The sequence below is a fragment of the Pleurodeles waltl genome, chromosome 11, assembly GCF_031143425.1.
Source record: "Pleurodeles waltl isolate 20211129_DDA chromosome 11, aPleWal1.hap1.20221129, whole genome shotgun sequence".
NCBI lineage: Eukaryota > Metazoa > Chordata > Amphibia > Caudata > Salamandridae > Pleurodeles > Pleurodeles waltl.
Window position 1 is genome coordinate 169,121,236 of NC_090450.1, and position 25,369 is coordinate 169,146,604.

At 41.3% G+C, this 25,369-nt stretch overlaps 1 protein-coding gene across 5 annotated transcripts in view; it reads left to right on the plus strand.

Moving 5' to 3' along the window:
• The window catches only part of LOC138265539 (P2Y purinoceptor 12-like), a 393,379-nt gene extending 372,033 nt beyond the window's left edge, over positions 1–21,346 (plus strand). For 4 of the 5 annotated variants that reach the window (XM_069213349.1, XM_069213350.1, XM_069213351.1 and 1 more), the window contains one exon: positions 20,295–21,346. In XM_069213349.1, coding sequence (XP_069069450.1) covers positions 20,295–21,331 — 1,037 coding nt within the window. In that variant the 3' untranslated portion in view covers positions 21,332–21,346. Of the gene's footprint in view, positions 1–13,390; positions 13,487–20,294 lie in introns of those variants that run through there. The other variant, XM_069213352.1, reaches the window with a different exon arrangement.
• Positions 21,347–25,369: the final 4,023 nt, after the last annotated feature.

Below are 25,369 nucleotides of genomic sequence, written 5' to 3' on the forward strand. Positions count from 1 at the left end.
GGGTGGGCGGGGGTCGGGGTAGTTTTCAAGACAGGGTGGGTTCCTTTTTAGGACAGAGTAGGTTTTAGGGTTTAGGTCAGAGGGTCGGAGTAGTATGGGGGGCAGGGGTAGGTTTTAAGACAGGGCAGGGAAGCTTTTTGGGCTTAGGGTGAGGCTGGGGTAGTTTGTAGGACAGGGAAGGGTATGTTTTAGGGTTTACTGCGGGGGGGACCAGGGTAGTTTTTAGGACAGGATAGGGTAGGTTTAGGACAGGGTAGGTTGTTTGGTTTAGGGCAGGGGTGGAGGGTCGGGGTAGTTTTAAGGACAGGGCAGTTTTAAGGGTTTAGGGCGAAGGCAGAGGGGTTTGGGGTAGTTTTTAGGACTGGGTGCATAGGTTTTAGTGTTCAGGGTGGGGATGGGGTCGGGTAGTTTTTAGGACAGGTTGGGGTAGTTTTAGGACAGGGTAGGTTTTAGTGTGGGGTTCAGGGTAGTTTTTAGGACAGGGTGGGGTAGTTTTAGGACAGGGTAGGTTTTAGTGTGGGGTTCAGGGTAGTTTTTAGGACAGGGTGGGGTAGAGTTTAGGACAGGGCAGGGTAGCTTTTAGGGTTTAGGGTGGGGCATGGGTCAGGGTAGTTTTTAGGACAGGGCAGGGTATGTTTTAGGGTTTAAGGTGGGTGTCGGGGGCAGGGGTAGTTTTTAGGACAGGGTGAGGTAGTTTTTAGGACAGGTAAGGTTTTACGGATTAGTGGGGGTGGGATATTTAGGACAGGGCTTGTAGGTTTCAGGACAGTACAGGGTACCATTTAGGGTTTAGGGCAGGGGAGTAGTTTTTAGAACGAGGTAGATTTTAGGGGGGTCCGGGTCATTTTTAGGACAGGGTGGGGTGGGTCCACAGGTCCCCTAATGCCTACTCTGAACCAGGCATTAAATAATGGCACCAAGTAGGTTTAGTGCCATTTTTCAGGCCCTTTTTTGAACGGGAGGATAAATAAGGCACTACGGGCTGTGAGTCATTTCATTGATGCAAGGTGGTTTCACAGATCCCAAAAATGACTTTAACTCCAATATTTTGACGCTAGATGGGTCTAGCGTCAAAATATAAATATGGAGTTAAGTTTGCAGTGAACTAGCGTAAAAAAAGGCACTAATTCAGAGCAACGAAAATATAAATATGACCTTACTTCTGTTTGCTAGCGATGCACCATGCTTCTGCAGTGGATCATTTAGGCATGTGAAATGGCTCTAAAACCAACTGAGCACATTTATATTGTTTGCAGTGGCTTGAGTGTTGTGCACACTGTCAAGAACCTGAAAACTCTGTTCTAAAGGGGAGATTTTGGTTCTGTTCATTCAACACATATCTACATGGGATTGATAGACATAGGTTTGGAGCAGATAACAAAATACATTGATTATATTATCATTTCAAATATTACTTACACGCGTACACACAGGCACAGAATGATACAATAAATTAATATTAAGTAGCTGTGAAGCAGCTTTAAACATATTTTGAAGGTAAAGTCAACATTGTGATTTAGTGCCAGAAATTCTTTATCAGAGTGCAGGGACCTACTGAATTTATTGATTTACATATAACAACATTGAAAGTTATAGACTAATATTGTGATTTTGAAGAGCATTGAAAGAGATGCAAGACAACAGTGACACTCCTTATTGTATAGCATGCTGCTTTTGCAAATAAATCACACACATTCAACAAGAGTAACAATAATATCAGAGTATAGTGTTATACTTATCCATAGATAGCAGTCATAACAAGTTTGGCGGTCTTTTGCCAAGACCGCCACAGTGGCGGCTGCCAAAAGACCACTATGTTGGCGGTTATCCGACCGCCATATTAAGAATCACACTTCTGAAACCGCCAGGACACTGGATGATGGAAAAGAGGCGGTCCCACCACCAGCACCACCAGGCTGACAAAAATCCTCCCATCATATTACAATCCACAAATTACAACAATGGTTCTCCCATGGCAGAAAACCATTGGTGGTGCGAACTGCGGAGGTCTCAACTCACATCACACTGAACACAACTCTACATTGGATAGTTTGAAGACCAGACACCTGACACAGATTCCCACACCCGACACACCTACACACTGCACTATAAAACACGTCCCTACACAACGCACAATCCTTTGCAAAGAGAACACCACACACATCCACAGACAACCAACATTTTAGAGAGATACAAAAATCAAGAATAGGTACCCAGTTACATTTCACTACGCACACATCACACGCCTCCACAACATACACAACACATATTTTACTACCACACGCAATCCACAACTATCACCCACTCACATCACAGCACCTACACCTCACCATTAATCTTTTTCTTTGAACACTACCACACCATCTTCACCACCACTACCATGTCCCCCAAAACCACTCATGTTTCACAGATGATGAGTCGAGGGTCATGGTGGATGAAATTGTCAGGGCAGAGCCACACCTGTTCAGAGGACAGGTCCAGCACACATCAATTGCCAGGAAAATGGAGCTGTGGAAAAGAATAGTTGACAGGGTCAATTCTGCAGGCAGCTTTCCACACACAAAGGAGGACAACAGGAAGAGGTCGAATGACCCCAAGGGGAGGTACGTTCCATGGCATCTAGGCACCAACTTGTGGTAATGAAGACTGGCGGTGGGCCCTACCTCTTCCCCTCCTTTCATATCTTGGGAGGAGAAGGTCTTGGACATACTGCACCCTGAGGGCCTGATGGGAATACCTGGGGAAGTGGAGTCAGGTAAGCCCACACAAAATCCATGTCACCCAATTGTCATGTCCTCCATGCTCCCTCACCACCTTAACCCACCCCAATTAACATACCACCCACTATAACTCTGCCCAAAAGTTCCAGTACCCCTCTCTGGCAAGAAACAAGTCCACTAAACTCACCTGGCTCCACAGCCCTTGGATATGGCACATGAAGTACATACACATGATAGCACTAATACTTCCAGAATGCAATATCCCACCATTGAGAATACCTGAACAGTGCACCAAAATGTGAGATGTCATGCATGTGAAACTAACTACCAATCTAACCCATCTTGTATGTGCAAGTGTGAAACAGTTAATGCCAATGACAGCAATGCAATGGCCCATTCCCACTATCATTACAAACAAAAGACAGCTATAGCTGAGTTCCCAATCCTAATGCCCTTAGAATAAAAAAACCTAAGTTTGAAATCTACTCACCTGGGGTGGAAATCTAGATGCCAAAATGGATGCACATGCAGTACATCCAGTTACAGGTCAATGTTCCTTGCTTACTCCCACACTGTGTCCCTACTCTGACACTATTGTGCATTGTACAGCTCTTTTTTGTGCCATGTATCATGTCAGACACTTCGCTAGGCATAATAATGTACACCCATGTCAATAATCAGACAACATAAGATGGTATCAGCAGCCCAGTCACTACCAACATTGTTAAACAGCTTCAAGCATGGTGTATGGTACTGAAATGACAGAATCTCATGTTGTACAAAGTAAGATTATGCAGCAGCCGCCGTCATTGTAATTTCTGGGGATCATGTTAAGGCACTGTCTGCAGCTGTGTTCCACTTCTCCCACAGGTAATCTTGCCAATGTCACCATGGACAGGATAGCAGAGACTGTCACTAACTCTCTAGATGAAGGCCCCAGTGAGGACAACACCCCTGGATGTGTAGACACTGAAGACGAAGATGGCCCATTAGGGACACCTGGTCAGTCAACAACTGACAGCCTCACCCTGCTCACATCGACTCCTCCCAGCCCTGTTCTATCAACATCACAGACAACCATTCACCCCCAAGCCTGTGTCCCAAAGACTGCTAATCCATTGTGTGCCCCACAGAACAGGTACCTGTGTCTCCTCTTGTCACACCTGACAATGATGGTCCTGCCACCACTTGGAGTGGGCACACTGTGCCAGGGACACATGCACATGGGGAGAGGGTGCATGGGAGGGATAGTTTGGACCATAGGATGGGGGCTCAAAGGGACAATACTGACCAGGAAACCATCTTCTAAATCTTGGGAGCCTACCAAAATTCCCAAGGCATGATGGGCCAGGTAATCACCATAATGGAAACCCAAAAGCTGCAGAGGGACAACCACCAGGAAGTCATGCAGCAGTGGCAGCCACAAAATGCCATTCTGGCTTCCATTGCTGGGGTGCTGAGGGGCATCAACAATACCCTGAGTAGGTCTGCCACACAACATGAAGCTTCCATGAGTAATTAGTCATCAGGCCGTTCAATATCTGTGGCTGCTAGTGGAATTGAAGCCATGCCAGGGGAAGGAAATGCCTCAGACACCCTGCCCTCTGTAGCAGAGGCACCCCACTGCAAGCATGGATGTCCACCCAGACATCCAGGAGGAGCAGATGCTAAGACCAAACCCACTGCCAGGAAGTAAACCTCTCCTGACTGGTTCTCTTTTGTGTGCCACAGATACACCCTGTTGACTGTCCTGAAACCTATCTCCATTTTCCTATGGTGCAAGGACACTGGACTTATGTTTCTTAATGGTGTAGCAGCTACCCTCATGATTTCAGCCACCATGACTGAGCCCTTGACTGTTTGCTCTGTGGTTTTTAAGTTACTAATCACACATATTGTATTACTGTCCACAATAAATCCCACTTAAACACAGGTCCTGTGTAAGTGTCATTTATCAACCATTTACAACTGATATGCATGCCAACTCTAGTATCAATATATCCCTCTGTATTATACAACTTTTGTTATGGACATCACACATGGACTCTATCAGCAGGAGACTCATTACATTGGGATTGTAACATGAACAGATTAAAAAACAAGTGTATACTACACCTACACACATTTATTGCTAGATATGCAAAAAGCACATAGAGTATAACTGATAGTAACATCAGGATGTTTGCTAAGGTCTCAAATACTACTAAACCACAGGATACAGAAGTTAGGGATGTCAGCCTTCCCACAAGCCAGGAGGCACACAGAGTGGTCCTTGGTATCACCTGGTAAAGCCTTATCACATACCCATAACTTAGCTTCCTAATAATCATACCCCATGGTACAGACAGAGATCAGTACTGATGTTCCCAGTCCAGGGATCATTCACGCACATTGACAACATACCTGTAGGCTTGCGACTCACCTGTCAGTTCACTGAGACATGTACATTGGTCTGGAAAGTAGGAACATACTGACAGCTATGTTCAAGGTAGATTATATCCAACAGAAACCATTGTGATGGTAGAGGGTATGGTTCTATATTTTCACGTGTCAGACACAAATGGACACACAAATGACACCATTTGACCACCTTCAGAAACCTACAGGTCATCTTGATGACAAAACACATTTCCACCCCAGTGTCTTGACAATCTGGCCATGTTAGTTATACTCCACAGACTCATGGCAATTAGTACCTGGTTTCAGCCATGTCCACTTCTCATGTCTGCCTGCAATTCCCATCTGCTTCTGACACTGTCTGTCACTTGCCAAGGATGAAGAGCCAAACTGAAACTCAGCAAATCTGTGATTGATATAGATAAACAATAGGACATAACAGAAAACATTCCCAATTCTGGCAAGTCATGTTCACAAGTGTGACTTTGCATGTGCATTAACAGATCATGACACTGCAGACCACTCTGTTCTGTACACAATGCCAATTTACAATCTGCAGGCACAACTCACTCATTGGTATTGGAGGTACCTAAAACCTCATAAAATATGGTAAAAGAGGAGGTGACATGCTACCCATCAACTCCGGGTTACAAACTGAAATCTCAGCTTTAGGAAGACATCACTCACAGTGAGTCAGTTGAAGTACTGATTGATGAGATCTGCCCTGAAGTCTCCAGCTGCATCTTCATCTGGCTAATCATCACTTAGCAAATCTGCATTTTCTCCCACAGGTTCTGCTGCCTCCCACTCATCTGATATGAATGGTATCTGACGTCTCTGGGCAATGTTGTGGAGCATGCAACAGGCAACAATTATTAGACAAACCTTATTGGGTTAGTAGAGGAGGGCTCCTCCTGCTATGTCCAGGCAGCAAAATCTTGCCTTCAGAAGTCTGCTCCACGACACGCCTTGTCCTCCTGTTGGCCTCATTATAGAGGACTTTCTTTGGCATGGTTGGATATCTCATTGGTGTCAACAACCAAGGATGGTTTGGAAAGACAGAGTCCCCTTTAAGGACAAACGTAGAACAACACATACATATATCGAGGACATGCACAATTGTGATAGCAGGAGATTAACTTTGCAAACACACATGTCAAATCTGACTTGCCAACCAGCCAGGCCCTCTCTGTGCAGAGTTGTGTCATCAGCAGTGGGATATTGCTGTTCCGCAAGGAATCATGGACTGATCCTTGATACTTCGCACTGACTTGTGAAATGTACTGGTCTGAAAACACACCACCTGAACATTGATGGAGTGGTAGTTTTTCCTGTTCCTATATATCTGTTCAAGGCTACATGGGTGCTATCTATGGCTCCAACCATATGTGGAATGTGTCCCATAGCATAAAACTCTGCCTTTACATAAGCCAAACCTGCACATTGAGGAAACCTGATGTAGCTGTCCAAGTGTTTCAACAATGCACACACTAGATTCTTCAAAACCAGACTTTACCTGGGCTGAGACAGCCCTGCAGTTAGGGCCACTGTATTCTGGAAGGATCCAGTGGCCAGGAAGTGTAGCACTGACCCGACTTGAACAATGCGAGGTATGCTATAGGGATAGCGAATGGCAGGCATCAGATCTGGGCCCAACTGATCACAAAGATCACTGATTGTATGCCTTTTCAGGCGATATGTCTGTATGGTATGTCTCTCATCCATGATGTGCAGATCTACTAGTGTGCGGTACATTGGAGGTCGTCGTCCTCTCCTCATGCCAGGGTAACTATACAGAAACATGAAAATATTGTATGTGACATGAACAATGCACACATAATGAATATGCCCATGTACAAGTCACACATATCTGCAGTCGAGATCAGTGATAACATCTAACATCTACAGTACAGCATACTGCTATGCATCCTATGCACATTCCCTGAATTATCTAATGTAATATATATGCATATTTAACTGTGACTGACAGTGTTTGATAGTCCAACCGAGTTTACATGTGAAACACATTTTGTAGCACACATACTACATTAACGACGCACGATGTTGAGAATATGTGTAAATTTCTTTCACCACAAATCACTCTGTTACACAGCTTCGAATACCCTAATGCACACATAAACTACTAAACCTGAAGGCAGTACCTACTGATTTTTAGCATCCTATAGGCAATCATATATGACGCAGAAAATAACAGCCTCCTCACCTAAGGCCAGATGTAGCAAATGGTTTTACCCATTCTGTGTCTATGGGAAAATGTGTTTGTACATATCGCCCCTATTGTTTTGGACATGTGGAAGTGACCTAACTCTGCTGGTGGATGTTGTCATGGCCGTAGGCAGTCACAACTGTGGTGGAAATTGCCATCGGTACACACTGCTGCCTTTGGTGGACTTGGGCCAATGGCGTTGTCCCCCGGTGGTGACGGTCCTGTACGTGGCGGACATGACCGCCATATTCTGCAGTATTGCTTACTTGACTCCTGAAACTATTGCCAGCAAGACCTCCACTGCCTCAGCTGCTGTGTACTGCCTCTGGGATCTACTGTGGCACATCCTGCAGGTGATAGGGCCCCAACTTTCATCCCAGAAGAGCTGTACAAGCTCGTGGAGGAGGTCCTACCCCTCGAGGAACAACTATATGGTGCACCAGAGGAGCAGATGAGTCCAATGGTATAGCAATGTGTGGTAGATGCGGTTGTCTGATGGTATACATGAAATGTTGAGTAGTGATGGTTTTTCTGCCTGCAGGTGCTAAATTGTTCATGAATGTGAACTGAGAAGATAGGAATGCTGGCCTGCTTGCTGTAACTGAAGTGTTCTGTCCTCTTGTGTTGTAATGGAGCATGTGGACTTGACATTTTCCTGTGGTCTCTGTCATATATGCAGGTTAACACCAATAAAAACAAGCATTTTCAATGCAACGGGTCTCGCATTTGCTCGAGTCAGAGCTATTAGCGTTGTAAACTCCTAACCGGACTTTTCTTGCCACACAAATTAAAAGAAAAAAAGTGCAGCATGATTCCACCTTGTAAAATTCAGTGTAATCGTGCTGAAATTGAAACGATCGCACTGCATGGAAAATAAACAGATAAAGTAGCCTGGAAACAATGCTGAAAACATCGAGCCTCTTATGTTTTTAGTATTTTACCGGTGCTGTGTAGGTGGGCTAAACACCAGAAAAGGCATAACGTATGTATGCCTTTCATAAATGAAAGCAGGCGCATTTTAAAAGGCAAGCCCACAAACCAATAAAAGTCCCTGAAGTGACATAGGTGTTGTTGGAAGCCCAAAGAGAGATTACTACAGGGGACAGGGCACCTTGCGCTCGCCTCTAAAAAGGAAATTTGGCATGCCATCATCAACCAAGTGCAGATCCTGGGAGTCCACAGCCTGCTGAGCACCCACTGTAGGAAGCAGTAGGAGGGCCTGAGACGCTGGGCCCAGAAGACCGCAGAGGCCCAGCTGTGGTTGATGTCCCAATGAAGGAGAAGTGCCCATCGGACCTTGACCCCTCTAATGGCTCACATTTTGGAGGTGGCCTACCATTAGGTGGATGGGCATTTGAGGGCAGCACAGCAGCCACAAAGGGATAAGTACTGACTACACACATGTACATGCCTCTGCCAGTTAAGTGTATGATGTCTAAGTATCACAGCTGTGACAATGTGGAAAGTGCTACAGATAAAGGTTCTCCTAGGAAGACATAGTGCTACAGTTGCCAACATTGATATACAGATGTGGACATTGTATTGGAAGGCGAAGGAGACATGGTATAGCCGAGTGGGGAATCTGCTGGCCACGGGATCCAGAGTGCTGATACCACCGACACCTATGGACCCAGTGACCTGGAGGGCAAGGGGAGTGCTGTGGGGAGACAGGATCCATTTCATCATCTTTGGAATCCTCGTTCAGTGGACACTCCCTGGCGGTGGCGGACTTATCTGGGACCACTCCAGCACCATCCCCCTTTCTATCACCACCCTACCTGTAGCTCCCCATCCAGTTGGCCATGCCTGCTCACTCAAGAGGGTGAGCATCTCCTTTGCTGCAGGCATCTGTTACCCAGCCCCTGTCATCCCTGCTGCCCTCAGTGAGGAGGCTATTGACCTCCTGAGATCCATCTCTATGGGCCAGTCGACCATCATGAATGTCATCCAGGGACTTGTAACTCAGATGCAACAGACTAATGATTTCCTGGAGGGCATTCACAGTGTACTTGTTGGCCTACAGAGATCCTTTGAGGCACTGGCCTCCACACTGACGGCAGCCAGTCATCCTTTGTCTCCCGTCCCTCCTCGATCTTCCTCTTCCCAATCCCAAACCCCAATTCCCTGACCCAGCGAAAGCACACAGACAGACAAGCATGCATCCACATCAATATCCAAGCCTAGCTCAGACAAACATAAGCACCACAAAACACACCACCGGCATGCACACAGGCAACATACACCTGCACACACAGCAACAACGACAACATGCCCTGACATCCCCAGCATCACTGACAGCACATCTGACACATCTGCAGACACCACAGCAACATTCACACATTCAACCACTACACCTATCCTACCCACAGACAGCACCATAGCAGGCCCTCAGACGTTCTCCCCAGTCAGCACAACTGCAGACACCACAACCACAGACACGTCTACAAACAGCACATCCGTAATACCTGCAGTCAGCATCCCAACAGAGAGTCACCCACTCACCACGGCATCCCCAGTTCTTCCACCCCCTCCTCCCAAGACACATAAATGCCCTCATTCACCCACCCAATAGACACCCACCATCCACAAATATACCTCACTCAAACATGCACCCAAGACATCCACATCAATACCTAAGACAACCACTCCCTCTCCCTCCACACCCAAATCCTTTTGCTATGACCATCCCCATGTGTCTAAAAAAGCTTTCCTTTCAGAGTTTGCCTTTTTCCCTACTCCTCTCCCGCCAGGTGATACCCCTAAATGGTCTGTGTCTCTCCCCAAGTCTGACCCTTCCACCTCCAAGACCTCCCCTTCCTCTCCTGCAAGTATCCATGCCCCACCCACTGCCAAGAAGTCAACCCCTCCACCAAAAAGCCAACCATTTCCTAAACTTAAGACAAAGCCCAACTCCCTCCTAAGCCAAATCACAAGGCCACCCACCAAGATCTAAACCCCAACCTCCCCTCTGCTCCCCCCCCACCAGATAACCCTTGAGTTGCCTGCCTGCCCCATTTATGGACTGGCCTATGGCCTTTGTTGTTGACAATGATTTTAAAATTATTAATATTTCAACCAACTTGTATTTGGTTTTCTGGTTACATTTTAGTCATGCATTCCTTTCCCTAGTATGGAGTTGTTCCTGGCTGACATTAGTTGTGTGTCTGTATGTGTATGTTCTGCTTGGGCTCCATGTGTTTTTCAGGCAGTATGTGAGGTTGTGTGCAGTGCCTTTGTCTGAAAATGGTAGAGTGTGTGTTGTGTAATGGACATTTGTGTGTTCAAGAGATTTTGTTTTGTTGGTATTGTGTGCTGTTTGTTTTGAGATGTGTTTGTTGGTGTGTTGTGTGGCTTTGTGTGCTTTGACTGTGTGTGTGGTATGTGCATGAAATGTTAGATACGGTGCTCTTTGTATGTCGATCAGTAAGTAGTATGCTTGTGTATTTGTAGGTATTTTTTGCCTGTTGGTGTTATGTTGTGATGTATTTGTGATGTGTACCTGGGTGGTGTCCCCTGTGTGTCCCTGCAAAGAGATTGGAGATGGTGCGGATGTGTTGTGTTTATGATGTGCTGTGTTGTGTGGTGCTGTGTGAGTGTAGGCCTGTGCAGTGTTTCTGTGCCTACTTGTGTGTGTTTGTGAAGGGTGTATGTATGGGTGGGTGTGTGGTGGGCATGGCATGTTTGTGATGTATATGCAAGTGTGTGTCTGGCTGTATGTGAGTGTGCATGTTTGTGTGCTTTTACGTGTGAGTGTTTCCCTTGCACACCCTTCCCGAATGTATGTTGTGTGAGTGTTCAAAAATTGACAATATACAACAGTTACAGGTAAGAGTGTTTACTTACAGTTGCTATCATCATTGTTGCAGATTCCGAAGTCTTTGGGCGAGCAGGAGCTGTGGGAAGACATCTTGTTCAGGTTCCATAGCTGCTCCAGACGAGTATGGCTTCCTGAAGGTGAGTGCCTCTTTTTTTGCAGTTGGTCTCTGCCTGGATTTCCGTGGTGGTGTGACTGCTGAGGAAACTTTGGCGGTGTGCATCCTTGTAATCTGTCCAGTAGAATCATGGTCTCCACCGGCTTGCAGGTGGCTACCATCATGCGTGGTGGCCAGACCGCTTTGGGGAATACTGCCATATCAGGATTTGGAGGTCTTCTCTACCAGCCTGTGGCGGCCAATGTGGCGGTCATGAGACCATCAAACTTGTTATGAGGCCCGCAGTGTTTTTGTTGTGGTTTATTTATGCACAATTCTGACTTTAAGAAGTGTCCTGCCTCTGGGCTGAAGTGTTAATAATGTAACAAAATAGGACATTTTGGCAAGGTGTGTAGAGGTGTTAAGTGATTGAATATCAGTAGAATAGTTGATCAGGAAGAGACAGTTGAGACTGAATCTTTGGGAAATGGTTGCAAGAATAGCTCTTTCTGTTGAAGAATTAGCTATAGGCAATGTGCAAGGAGATGCAACCTTTAGTCCCCAATGCATATCTATCACTATTGATAACATTAGTATCCATTTATTACTCAATAACTATTATATCACAAGTACAAGACATTCTGAGAAAAAAAATACATTTGGACCTCTGGGTGTGTATGTAGGGTACTTTTGGGCAGAAATTGGACTTAAAAACAAGACAATACAAGGCAAAGTGTAAGAATCTCAAAAATGTATAAATGTGGTGGCCCCAAGCTGATTTTAGCATTGTGAAACGACCTTGTGAGAAATATCATGTATCTTTAGTAGATGCCAAATATCCTTGTAATCGGGTACAGGAGTTTGAACCAGTTATGTGGAAAGGATTGGTAAGACCAAATATTTGTGCATCATTTTAAACTTAAAGAGGAGAGTGTTCTGGTTAAACACCATCTTCATAATGTGCGGTACAGTGTGCATGCGTGTGAGGGGTTTAAATAAACCTATTTAGAAAATGCAGGAATATGGTGTTCTTGCAGTTGTTGATGCTACTCTATGGGTGTTGCTTGTCGTTGTGGCTAAAGAAAAGGCAGGTAAGTTATGACTGTGCATCGACTTGCATTGTCTAACAATGCAATTTGTGTAAGGGATTTTCTTCTTCGTATAAATTACCTCATCACTGCTGTGAATTGGTCCAAATTGTTCTTCAAACCTGATCTTTGAACTGGGCACCTCTCAGCAGGAACCAGACATTGTTCCTCAAAATTTAATAGAAGTTATGACTCCTGATGGTACTTTTCAATATTTCCAGATGCCATTTGTACTGGCCTCTGCAGCACCTGTTTTATACAAAGTGATGATTACAATGCGTAAACACACATCTACCATAGCAGTGTTCAAGATAGCTATACTGGTGTTTACTAAAAGAGAACAATAACATTGTTTTACACTTGAAAAGGTTTTGAAAACTCCACAAGAATATAAGATAACTTCAAGAAGAGGTAAATTAATTTTTGGTGTCACTGAAATAGAGTATTTAGCTCATGTATTTTCCAGTGTAGGTTTAAAGCCCAAACCTGAGTAAGTGGAAGGCATAGCTAATTTCCTGTATATACGTGGCATGGATCAACTACAGTCATTCTTGAGATTGTGCAATTTGTTTTCCAAATTTATCAGAAATGTTGCAGGTTTGACAGACTGTTACAGGCTTTTGTTGAAAAGGGAACACTGAGTTAGTGTGATCAATGGAATGTCAACAAAAGTTTGAACAAATTAAGTATCGCTCTAGCTCTTCAACCATATATCGATTGCCATAGTATACATGTACCTATAGACAGTAGTGCCTCTGTTAACACAAACGAACGGCATCAAAAAGGTAACTATTGGATTTACCTCAGGAAGAATGAAAGAGGTGGGAACTAGTTATTTCATAATTGAGAAGGAGATGTTTTCACGTGTCTGGGGTATCAAGAAGTGTATGTACTGATCATCATCCATTGTTAGAAAGTTTATCAGGGGAGAAAATAAAGAAAACCATAGCGAGGTTGGCAAGACTTGCAACAGAGCTACTCAATTTCAGTTTCAAAGTAGAGTATCTTGTAGATGTAAAGAATGTCAAAGCAGATCTTTTTTTACCTAGGTTACCTGCGAGCAATGATGTAGAAGTGATGGTGGGTGATGAACTATAGAAGTGTTTAATTGCCAAGGTGGAGGTTATCGTGGTCTTCCCTGACGTGAGTAACTAGAGAAATAAACTGAAGGAAGATCCTGACGTGTGTAGTTAACAAAGTTTGGCATGAGGAAAAGTTATTTGATACATTGTTGCAGTCATTTTTCAAAGTGGTTGATGAGCTGTCTCTAGAGAGACTTGTTAGAGAGAAGATATAGAGTTATGTTACCTATGTGTTTAAGACTGCGAATACTAGACCTGCACTTCCTGGTCATTTTTCAAAGATTCATTAGCAATTGTTTTCAATTACAATTATAGTGATAAACATCCTGTCACTGAGGTTCTCGTTGTTTCTATGGTCATTTATCTTGACAGAGTCTGGAACGATCAGGCTTCATAGACACGTAAATTCTGAGGGCGGCCGCAAACCGGCATGAAGTATGGATGGAAAATACTGGGTGGAACCCCCATTGTCCCATAAGATGTTTATATAAGGGACATGTTTTGTTCTTGCACAAAAGCCTGACGTGGGTATGTACCTAAGTGCTGGACTGTTTACGCAGTCTTGTGGCAGCAATACAAAATATTATTCTGTGTGCCTTGCATTCTGTTCTTGTTAACCAAGGGGAAAAGAACATGATGAAAAATATGTCATCCATAAATAACACTGATTGTGATGCTTTCACAGAATAGCAACTGATTATGAAAATACAAATATTACCGCTAAAGGAAACTATGATAAAATGAATAAAATCAAATAAATGAAAGCTGAGTATATTAACTGGGTGAAAGGGCCAAGCCACAAGCCGAAGCTAAGCCAATATAGACAGGAAGCTGAAATGGACCCACAACAAGAGTTGGTGTTGATTTACTTGGTCCTTTCCATGTGCTTCCAAGCCATATGAGATATTTTATTGTTCTTGTTGCTCAGGTATCTAAATGGGTGGACGACATATGTGTGGCAGCACCAGCTATGTCTAGTGTGATTGTTTTCTTTCAAGAAAGGTTTGCCAAAGAAGGTGTTCCAAGGAAGATTTTAAATGACAATGGTTTACAATTTACTTTGGCTTCTATGAAAGAGTAATTTAATCTGCATGGGATCAAATAATTGCATACACTTTCAGTTTACCCTAAATCCATTGGTAAAGTTGAGAGATTTAACAAAGTGTTGGTAAAATGTGCATAGAGTGTTATTAAGTCCAAAGTGGATTGTATGTCTGAGGTAAGAGAGTTGCTCTGGGCTAATAGGACAGCACCACATTCTGTGACCGGTGAAATTCAATTTGAGTTAATGAGGGGAAGGAAAATCATCTCAGATTTTTGCCGTTTTAGATGGTTAAGGTACATAAACTCAAGTGTGTGGTGACATGGTTAAGTTACAAAGCAAAGAACTGTAGTGACAAACTTGGGCCCATATTTATACTTTTTTAGCATCGCATTTGCGCCGCTTTTTGATGCAAAAGCGGCACAAACGTACAAAATACAATTGTATTTTGTAAGCTTGCGCCGTTTTTGCGTCAAAAAATGACGCAAATGCGGTGCTAAAAAAAGTATATACATGGACCTTAATGTCACACGTGACAAATGGTGGTGTGGAAGAAAAGGAGTGTTCCCAGGATTTGCGTGGGCGATTGGGTTCATATTAAAGAGTCTTTGTTGTTATGAAAAAGGTCATTTAAGTTCGGGCATCTGGTACAAGTGGTATATGTTAAGGGTAATGCTTTGTGTGTTTCTGATGGCTAGTTATGGAATATATCTCATTTAGCCGAGTGTAGGAAAAGTCTGATTGAAAATGATAATGGGATGTCTAGGACACTGCAAAGCACGGTTCAACATAGGTCTATGCTTAAGGCTGAAAATCATTGGGTATCTCTTTATGACAAAATTCAGGATGTTTCGTCAGTGGGTCACTGTGATTCTTCTCTTCATAGAAGTTCTTGAGCCAAGAGGGTGCCTTGCATGCTATTGTATTTAAATGTTTTTTATATTCTGAGAATCAAACATTATGCGATTGATATGATCTCATCATTTTGGCATTACTCTTGTTTTATAAAGAGGAAGTGTGTGGAATATATTTTTTATTGGCATCAACATATACATGTGGAGCAGGATAGAGACTATACAATTAATTACAGAATGAATAATTAACAAATACAAAAAGCATTCATTTTTGCAAGGAAATCCTTTGCTCTACAGTTCCATGCCTTCAAGCCATTTTATATGTAACCTACGAACATCTGTGTTCAACCGTAACAAACTTTTAACTATATTCGTACACTAAACTTGCGTGGTTTGTGATGTAATGGCATTTCAATTTATTCCTATTGGATGTTTGTGTTCTTTTGTAGAACATTATTGTTATGTTATTATTTCAGAGTCAGTAAATCTTGCCTGCACTCCCTTGCTGTAGTTGGCTTCATTCTATTTTCAAATAAACTACTGCATGAAGTTTATTAAGTCATATTTATTTATATTTTTAATTATTTTACATAATTTAAATTAACTTAACATTATTACCTATGGGCATTTATTTTAAATCTCTACCTCAATTCTAAAAATATTGTACTATCTTTTCCAGGAAGTCAGGGTCAGGCAGGGATGTATTATTGCCCCTCTTTTCTTTACCATCTATACTAACCGCCTAGAGGCAGTGTTGGTGGATAAAAAAATATGATGATCCCCATGTAGGCCACCATGCGATTTCAAATCTGCTTTATGCTGACGATGCTGTCTTCATGATGAGGACAACCAAGGGGATACAACTATTACTAGATACCTTTTCAGACTTAATGGAACATCAAGATCTTTCCATAAACCATACAAAGAGTTAGGTAATAGTTGCTGGTGCTGAGCCCAATAAACACAAAGTCCTTTGTTGTAATAAACTTAATATTGCGTAAGTACATATCTTTAAATATTTGGGTATTTTGTTTTGCCTGGGGTCACATATTTAACATATTAAAGATTAATTCTTGCATGATTATGGGGAGCTGTTCTGGATTTTGGTGCAAGGTTGAGCAGGAAACCAATTAAGCATGCCTTCAAGTTTATAGAGCTAAATATGTGTCCGCTATAATGTATGGCAGTGATATTTGGGGGTACAAGGTAAAAAAATTATTCAGGTTGAGGAGAATAGATTTGCCAGATATTTACTGGTGGTCCCGCAAAGCACTTTAACTTTTGATGTCCATGAAGAACTGGGTACTAATAACATCTCAGATACCATTGCAATAAGATCTTTGTTACAGTGGATGTGGTATAAGAGTGAGCCAACCCTAAACAGAGTGATCATTAAGGATTGTTTTTTATTTTGACAATGTAAAAGTGATTCACTGGCTTGGTTACAGAAAAATCTGAATGTGTTTGCCTGAGTCGCCCGGATTTATATTTTACCCCTAAAATGGTCACCAAAGCAGATTACTAGTGGGTTAAATATAATTTTACCCCTCGTGTTACTGCTCTAATGGAAAGTAATGAACTACAGAAATCTGCTGCCCGTGCATTTAGTTTAATAAAAACAGTACCATTAACAGAATCTTATTTGACATGGGTGACCAATGTTTGTCATCAGCAGTTGTTAACAAGTTTAGGTCTAATCTCTTTGTACACCTGATCATTATCCCAAAGGCTGGTCTATTCACAGAACTTTGGGTCCCTGTCACTGCGATAGCTCATCGGCCCAAACCATTGCTCACTTTGTATTGTTTTGTGCTTATTTTAATAGGACCAGGAAACAATTTGTAATACCTCTTCTTAAAAATGTGAAATTCAAACAAAGGAAGCTAGCCATGTTATACCTCCTGATAATTAGGGATGTTCACACATGTCTGTGCTAGGACAATTTTCTGAACTGTGTAATTAAGCTTCAGGAGGCGTGGACTTAATATCGTTATGGGATTGTACTGACGGGTGGGAAATAGAAGTGCTGTTATATTGCTTTTTGGTTTGAGCCTGGTAAACTCTGTAGAGGCCTTTTGTATCATTTGAAATGCTTGAGCCTTCTTGCTATGTTGTCATTAGTATCATAATGAATGTTTTAACGGTGTATTATCTGCTTACAGAAGGTTTACTGGATATCCATTTTTATAATATGTATTTATGCTTTTATGTATTATATGTATCTGTTAAGGTTATATTTTAGTCAAATACATATTTAAACTACTACAATTTTTATATTTCTTGCTGACATTATAATTAATTATAAGTGTTAAAAAATGTTAACAATATATAAAAGTAGCACCTTATTTTTTTATATATTTTTAACTTTTTACGCTTATATATATTTTCAACTATGTTAAATAAAACCACATATGAAATTAAGTTAAATTAAATACAATTATTTTAAACAGCTAAGAGTTCAAATAAATGTACTGTTAAAATATATAGAAATTGTATGATGTTGTTATATATAATTTGAGAATTAATTTATATTTATTTATATTTTTAAATATATAGAATCACTTTAATTTATTTAACATTATTTCCTATGGGATTTTATTTTAAGTCCCTACCTCCATTATTTTTGTGGGATGGTGCTGCAGTATCAGTAGTTGGCCAGGTGCAGTGCTAGACGTCTGACAAACTGTAAGTTACTATAAAAGTGCAAAGTACTACCAAAGTACAGTTTGTGGATACTGAAAATTGTAAACTTACCAGTGTAAAGGTACTCAAAAATATGTTACCTTTGTGAATCAGGTTTGAGTTTTTCATCCGCTGCTATGAGAAGTATAATACGTTGTAATAATCATGGATCATAATACATATTCCAGCAGCATATGGCAGATCCACTGATGGCACTATATATTTTACAAGTGAGATGTTTATTATGACAATACTGTGTATGTAATGTTTTGCCCAGGGAAGGGTATACTCTGACAAACGCAGCCTATAAGACAGTAGCTCTCAGTGGCAATTACAATAATATAAATGAAAATTAAAATCAAATAGCAGATAGCAATAGCAAATACAAACAGACCCATAACACAGTTGAGTCAAAATCTATTATTTCCACTGTAGCAATCCATCAATTACGCAGGACAAGAAAAAACCGTTTGAAAACAAGTATCATCCCATCCAACTCAGATGGCAAATCAAATTCAATGCACATGCAACCACTGACCTGTTTTATGAAGAACCTTGCAAACTTTGTGAACTGCAAACCCATCTCATTCAATCTATGGGCTTAGATATAAACACCATATCCGCAAATTACCTTTTTTGCTATTTGCTGACTAGCATGAGTTTGTCATTCTTTCTTTATCGCAGTCTTAATTTTCACTCTTTCTCATATCCTTAAATTCTAGCTTCTGCCCTTTATCCTTTCATTTCATTTTCTTGTCTCTCACTTTCTTCTACTCAAAGATTTTTCCTTCTGCACCATAATTTCCTGTAGATTTATTTGATATTTTCTCCTTTTCAGTTCATCTCATTTCTGCACACTGAATCATCTTTCTCTCCATTTCTTTCTCATTCTCCTGTCTCCTCGTTTTGTCATGCCTTGTCTTTGCATACCTTTCCCTCTGTCTTTATTACCTGTTCCCCTCACATCTCTCTTTCTCTAGTTGCCTAAATTTCGTTGGTAAATTTGGATTAGAGGTCTGCTGGCGAATGCAAACCTCAATTCCAAAAATTGCAACTTTTCACAATGACTAAATAACAGATTCCCTCTCCACTAGTATTAATGAGGTAAGCGGATTTCAAAATCTTGTGTATAATGGTTTTGCATTGAAAGAGATTTGAGAATCCTTTGCAGAGCAAAAGGGATAAGTTAGTTGCATTGAAAGGCAAAACAGTTTGCTTTGACCAGCCCCGTTGTACATATGCAAACTAAAAAAAGCCTCCACTTATAGTTTGCCATTTTTGTGCCTAGTTTGTATTTTTCCTAAGTTTGCTAATGCTAGCACTTTTCGTTAACTTTCCATTTTTTGTGCATTTCTATAGTGATTTGCAAAGTGATTTTGTGATCACTATTGCCTTTGCACTTTTTGCACAAGGTGTTGCAATGCAAACATTTGGTAACTTAGCTAATTTTCCAACCTCGCACTTCGTACACTGTGAAACTCTTTATTCATTATCAACTTTGCATTCGCCAATTCATTTATAGTGAGTTTGAGAATGAAAAGTCTTATGTACATCAGGGTTCAATTGTGTTGCATTGTAAACATGTACAGTGGTACAACTGTACAACCCCATCGCATCTATTGCGGAGTCATAACAATATATTGAATATTGCAGTTCGTATAATTCCCAGCCTTTTGTTGGGGTCTACTTAAATAAATCAATTATTTCCAATTACTGTTATCTCCCAGGCATCCATAAACAAATTATATCATTTGAGTGTATTACATGCCTTGAGAAGAGAATAACGCTGAATACATATACACTGCATGACTCGTAATAATCACTGGTTAGTGTATTATATTTTGAACTTCATAAAGCCTCACCTGCAAGTAGAAATTCATGCAAAGCACGTTTTAGTTGAAAATATTCCCCTAAAAGTACTTTTTGGAATCAGTATTCTTCGGAAAGGAGGTTTCTGTGGAAGTTGTTAATGGTATAATTTTCTTTTGTGATTTTTTTTCTGCACGTCAAAAAAAATAAAAATACCACTCTCCTTAGGAAGCCTACGAGGGGTTAAAACATCTTTACCATTTTTGAGTTGGAAAAGCTTACGCATCTTTGATACTACTAACATTAGCACGTCATTATCAAAATATAGGATCACCCTTTATCACTACCATACATTTCTTCTAATCACCTGCCAGTTTACAAAATATAGCTATTACTTTCCATGATGTCTTGTGTATTATAGCAGTGGATTCTGTACCTACAAAACAATATGCAGAAAGTTAACAATCTTTTTTGTTTTCCAGGACTACAATCATTTTACAACTCTACCAACCACACCAAAAATGAAAGTGTTTGCTCCAGAGACAATTACGTCAGTCAAGTTGTCTTTCCAATTCTCTACACGGTTTTGTTTTTTGTAGGAATCATCATGAACGGCTTGGCAATGCGGATTTTCTTTCAAATCCCCAGCAAATCAAACTTTATCATATTTCTCAAGAATTCAGTAATTTCTGATTTGCTCATGATCATGACGTTCCCCTTCAAGATTCTGAGTGATTCTGAACTGGCCCACTGGTCCCTCCGGGCTTTTGTATGCAGGGTTACTTCAGTGATCTTTTATACAACTATGTACATCAGCATTTCATTCCTTGGACTAATAACCATTGACCGCTATCAGAAAACCGTCAACCCCTTCAAAACAGCTGGTCCTGGCAGTCTCCGGTATGCCAAGATTTTGTCAGCCACAATATGGGTAATAATGTTCGCTCTTTCCATCCCAAACATGATTCTGACAAATAAAAAGACTACAGTTTCAAATGTAAAGAAATGTGCATTTCTGAAGTCCGATTTTGGTTTGGTGTGGCACGAAATTGTCAATTTCATCTGTCAATTTATATTCTGGATTAATTTAGCTATAATAGTTGTATGTTATATGCTTATCACAAGGGAATTATATAAATCATACAAAAGGACAAAAGGTGTTAGGAAGGGACCTAGAAAAAATGTAAATATGAAAGTATTTATTGTGATTGCTGTATTTTTTACGTGCTTTGCCCCCTTCCATTTTGCTCGAATTCCATACACCATAAGTCAAACTAGAGACTTATATTTTGCATGTTCCTCCAAAAGGGTATTGTTTTATCTAAAGGAGAGCACCCTGTTGTTATCATCTCTGAATGCATGTCTTGACCCTTTCATATACTTCTTTCTCTGCAAATCTTTTAAGGATTCTCTTATGAACATGTTCTCAAAAAAGAAAGATATTGTACAAACAAACGAATGCACAATAAGAAAGAAAGATATGTTGAATGCAGATTACTCTGAGGAGACTCCTATTTAGTAATAAAGTATGTTCTGTGAAATAAGGCTGTTTGGCTCAAATTCAATGTCTACAAATGATGACGATGATGCTAATCTGTAGCACTTCTAATGAAACGTCCCATCCCTGGGATTCTGATTATCAGAGGGCTGTCGTAATTCAGTAAGAAGGATGAAAATGTTGGAATTATCCAAGAAAAGCCAAGTTTGTTGCTGCCTTCTAAATGTTGCTTTCAAAAGGATATTCCACAAACGTAGTGGCATGGTGTTCCATTTCTGGGCAAGATATCCAAAAGAACCACCCCCTTATAATGCTTTATGGATCGTAGGTATTACTTCCAGCCGAGCAACACAGGATCTGTGTGGTCATGAGGGGGTGTAAGGTTTTATTAAAGTTTTCAGATAACATGGACCACAGTTAGAAAGTACCCTATAGGTGTAAAACATGGTCTTAAATTGGGTCTGGCAAGCAGCAGCCACTGAAGTTCACTCATACCTGACCTGATAGATGAGCATCCAGAGATGTTCAGTAACAGCCGAACTACTGACTTTTTAATTGTCTAATATAGATTTATCATCATCTGGGAGAGACCTAAGTAAAGAATATTATTGTAATCCAGTCATGAAATTACCAAAGCCTGAACTACAGTATTTGAACTGAAGGGGGTAAATGCCAATACACTTTCTTCAAACACCTCAGCATCCCAAGCATTTTTCTGACAGCGCATCAGTCTGATCATTAACTTTAAGATTTTGCTTAGCCAGACTCCTAGATTTTTTACTTTGAATAATTGTTCGGGAAGCACAAAGAGCCTATCTCGGGAACTCTCTAACGTTTACTTACTAGCCTCGAAGCTTTGAAGTGAGAAAAGAGAAATCCTTACTTCGAGAATCTATTAATAAGCCTAAGGGCCATGTTTCCTTGATATGCTACATATTTGAACGATTCATAACTTTCTGGACATGGGTTTTGAAAAGTAATATTGTATCATGGCTTATTCTGGATTATTTGAAATAGTTTCTCTCATTCTATGCAAACTCAAAATTTTCACTAAACCTCTTCTTCTCAAAACTACAAGCAAAGCAAGGGCTAACACTCTGAATATGGGGCAAATATCAACAGATTCCAGTGATTAATGTCCACTTGATTCTCGTAACTGTGATCCTAATATCTAAGTTGTCTATGAATATTATCTGTTACTCCCAAATATGTATAATGTTTACACATAATCCTGGTGTAGGAGTGTGTTTCGTAACCATGTACACGTGGACTCTTTGAATGTCAGAGATTTTGCATAAATAACTTTACTGCAATAGTGATAATGCGCCACTATCTTTTAATTTCCTTTCTCTTTTCATGTCCAATGCGCATACAAATATCTTCATGTTCTACACCCATCCTCTAAAAATGAGGACTTCAACTGCATGCTCCCAAAGAGATGGCTCGAAGCAGATAGTGTGGGGCCGATTCATAAAGGTAAACTTAGACCAAAAGTGTAAGTTTAGACCTAAAGTCTAACTTTACTCATAGTAAAGTTACACTTTTGGCCTAATTTTGCACTCTTGGTCTAAGTTTAGACAAAATCTGTAAACGTAGACCAAAAGTCTAACTGTACTATGAGTAAAGTTAGACTTTTGGTCTACGTTTACACTTTTGGTCAAAACCTAGACTTTTGGTCTAGGTTTACCTTTGTGAATCAGGCCCACTGTCTCCACTATCTAGCATATATTTTCTCGACAACTAGTTCATGCCCTCTGAAACTGGATACAGTGTTCTGCAGTGAGGATCAGATATTTCTTTTCTCTGCATTAGAGAGGTGAAGCTCCAAAGTCCTTATGCTTGATAACCCTCTCCTTGCCAGCATGGGGTCTAAGATGCCCTCAAATAACAACGTCTTTGCTGAGCAAGTCGTCTGTTTCTCTATTGTATTGTCTGTGTAGTAGGTAAACATTTTACTTGTGGCTTTTTATAATGATGGCCTTGAGACTTCCCCAACCAATGGAACAACTCTCACTAAGTGTTAGTGGTGACCTTACTCTTTTTAAGAATATGGTACAACAATATCAAAGTCAGAAAATTGTCTGACATAGATGCCATGTCCTAAATATTGTTTATAAAACTATTGACCTCTTTTGAGTAAATATTACATTTACACCTAGTTTATGCCAGGCTATATTTGTGTTTATGACATTCTGACATACAACCTTTTTGTTCCAGATAGTTGATGTTCTTATGAAGTAAAAATCTATGTTTCTTTCCTTATCTACTTCTCCTCTCAGGGAAGAAATGGGAGTTCATGGTGTTTGGAAACTCTTTATGGATGGAAGCACACAGGTTTTGGACCTCACAGTTCTGTGAGCATAAAACTCACTAGTTATAAAAACACAAGATTATACTCCACACACTCTGAGGGGCGTATTTATGAGCCCCTTGCGCCACCTTGTGCCACATTAGTGTCATTCTTTTTTATGTTAATGTGGCCCAACATGTCATGACTTACGCGTTGCTTGAACCTGGAGTCCGCTGAACGAGTGGCGAGGTTCTTGTTCCTGAATGTTCGGCCTTGGCCCAGGTAGGGGCGACTCTTTCTGGTAGTAACGGTGCTGCAGGCGATAGAAACGCCAAGGGCAGTCCGTGTCCTTCAGAAGTAGTGCCAGAGGGAAAAAAAAACCTAGAAAGGGGAAAGAAAACTCAAAAAGGGAATTTTCCTGAAACAGGAGCAAAAATCAATAAGTAAATATAAGATCAAAAAATGAACAGGAAACAGACGAGTAACCAGTATCTGACACAAGGAAGAAGGAGCGAAGACATCATCCAAACAGAAAGTGTTGCAGCGCAAAGAGGGAAAGAATCACAGCCCTTAAATACCCAAAAACAGGAAGCGACCAACAGGAAGTGCAAGGACACCATATTAAATAGGGAAAACACATAGAAAGTAATGGACAAGGAGCCATAGAGAGTAGGAAACCAATGCATGCTGGGAGGAGAGGGGAATAATGGGAAAGAAGGAAAAACATAAAGGGAAGCACAATTGAGGGTGAAAGAAAGAAAGGACAACAATAGCAGGTGAGTGGGGGAGAGGTTTGATATGCCATAAAGCGTGCCGTGCTAGAAAGAAACGAGGCCCCATGCCCAATTTGGGGCCTCGTATGCAGCAAGAGAGACTGGGGGCGCAGCATGTCTCAGCGCTGCACGCCGCGGCCCAAGCCGAGTGTTCGGCTATTGCCGTGCGCTGCGGCGCAACAGTAGGTCCCCCCCAAAGCCCCAGGTTTGTGCAAAAACAAGCGGTGAAAGTGACGAATCAGAAGAGGGACGTGAACAGAAGACGCATCTTCCCAAGAGCATTTGCTAAGAAGGTAACCCTTCCAATGAATCAGATATTGAAGACGGTTGCGAAAGACACAAGAGTTCCAAATTTCCTGTACCTCATATTCTGGTTCATCATTCACCAACAAGGGAGGAGGACATGGAATCTGTCGAGAGAAAGGATCAGGCATATAGGGTTTGAGCTGGGAAACATGAAAGACTGGATGGATTTTCCAGGTACGAGGTAAGTGAAGACAGACAGTGACAGGATTAATCAGCTGAGAAATACGGAAAGGACCGTAGTAACGAGGTGTAAACATGTTCTGAGAGAGTCGCAAAGGCAGAAATTTTGAAGAAAGCCAGACTTTATCCTGTATGTGATATACTGGAGCAACCCTGAGCTTCTTATCTGCCATTCACTTCGTGTATCTCTTAGTGTCCAGCAAGTTAGATCGAATCAATCTATGGATCTTTCGAAGTCGTTTGGAAAATGAGGTGACAGCAGGAAGAGAAGAGGTAGACTGAGGAGTAGTAGGAAAAGAGGTAGGATGATAGCCATAGGAAGAGAAAAAGGGGGTGACCTTGGAGGCGCTATGGACAGTGTTGTTGTAAGAGAATTCAGCGATAGGAAGGTAAGTGTTCCAGTTACTCTGAGTAGAATTACAAAAGCAGCAAAGGTACTGCTCTAGTCCTTAGTTGAGACATTCGATTTGCCCATTGGTTTGGGGATGGAAACCAGATGACAATGCTTTA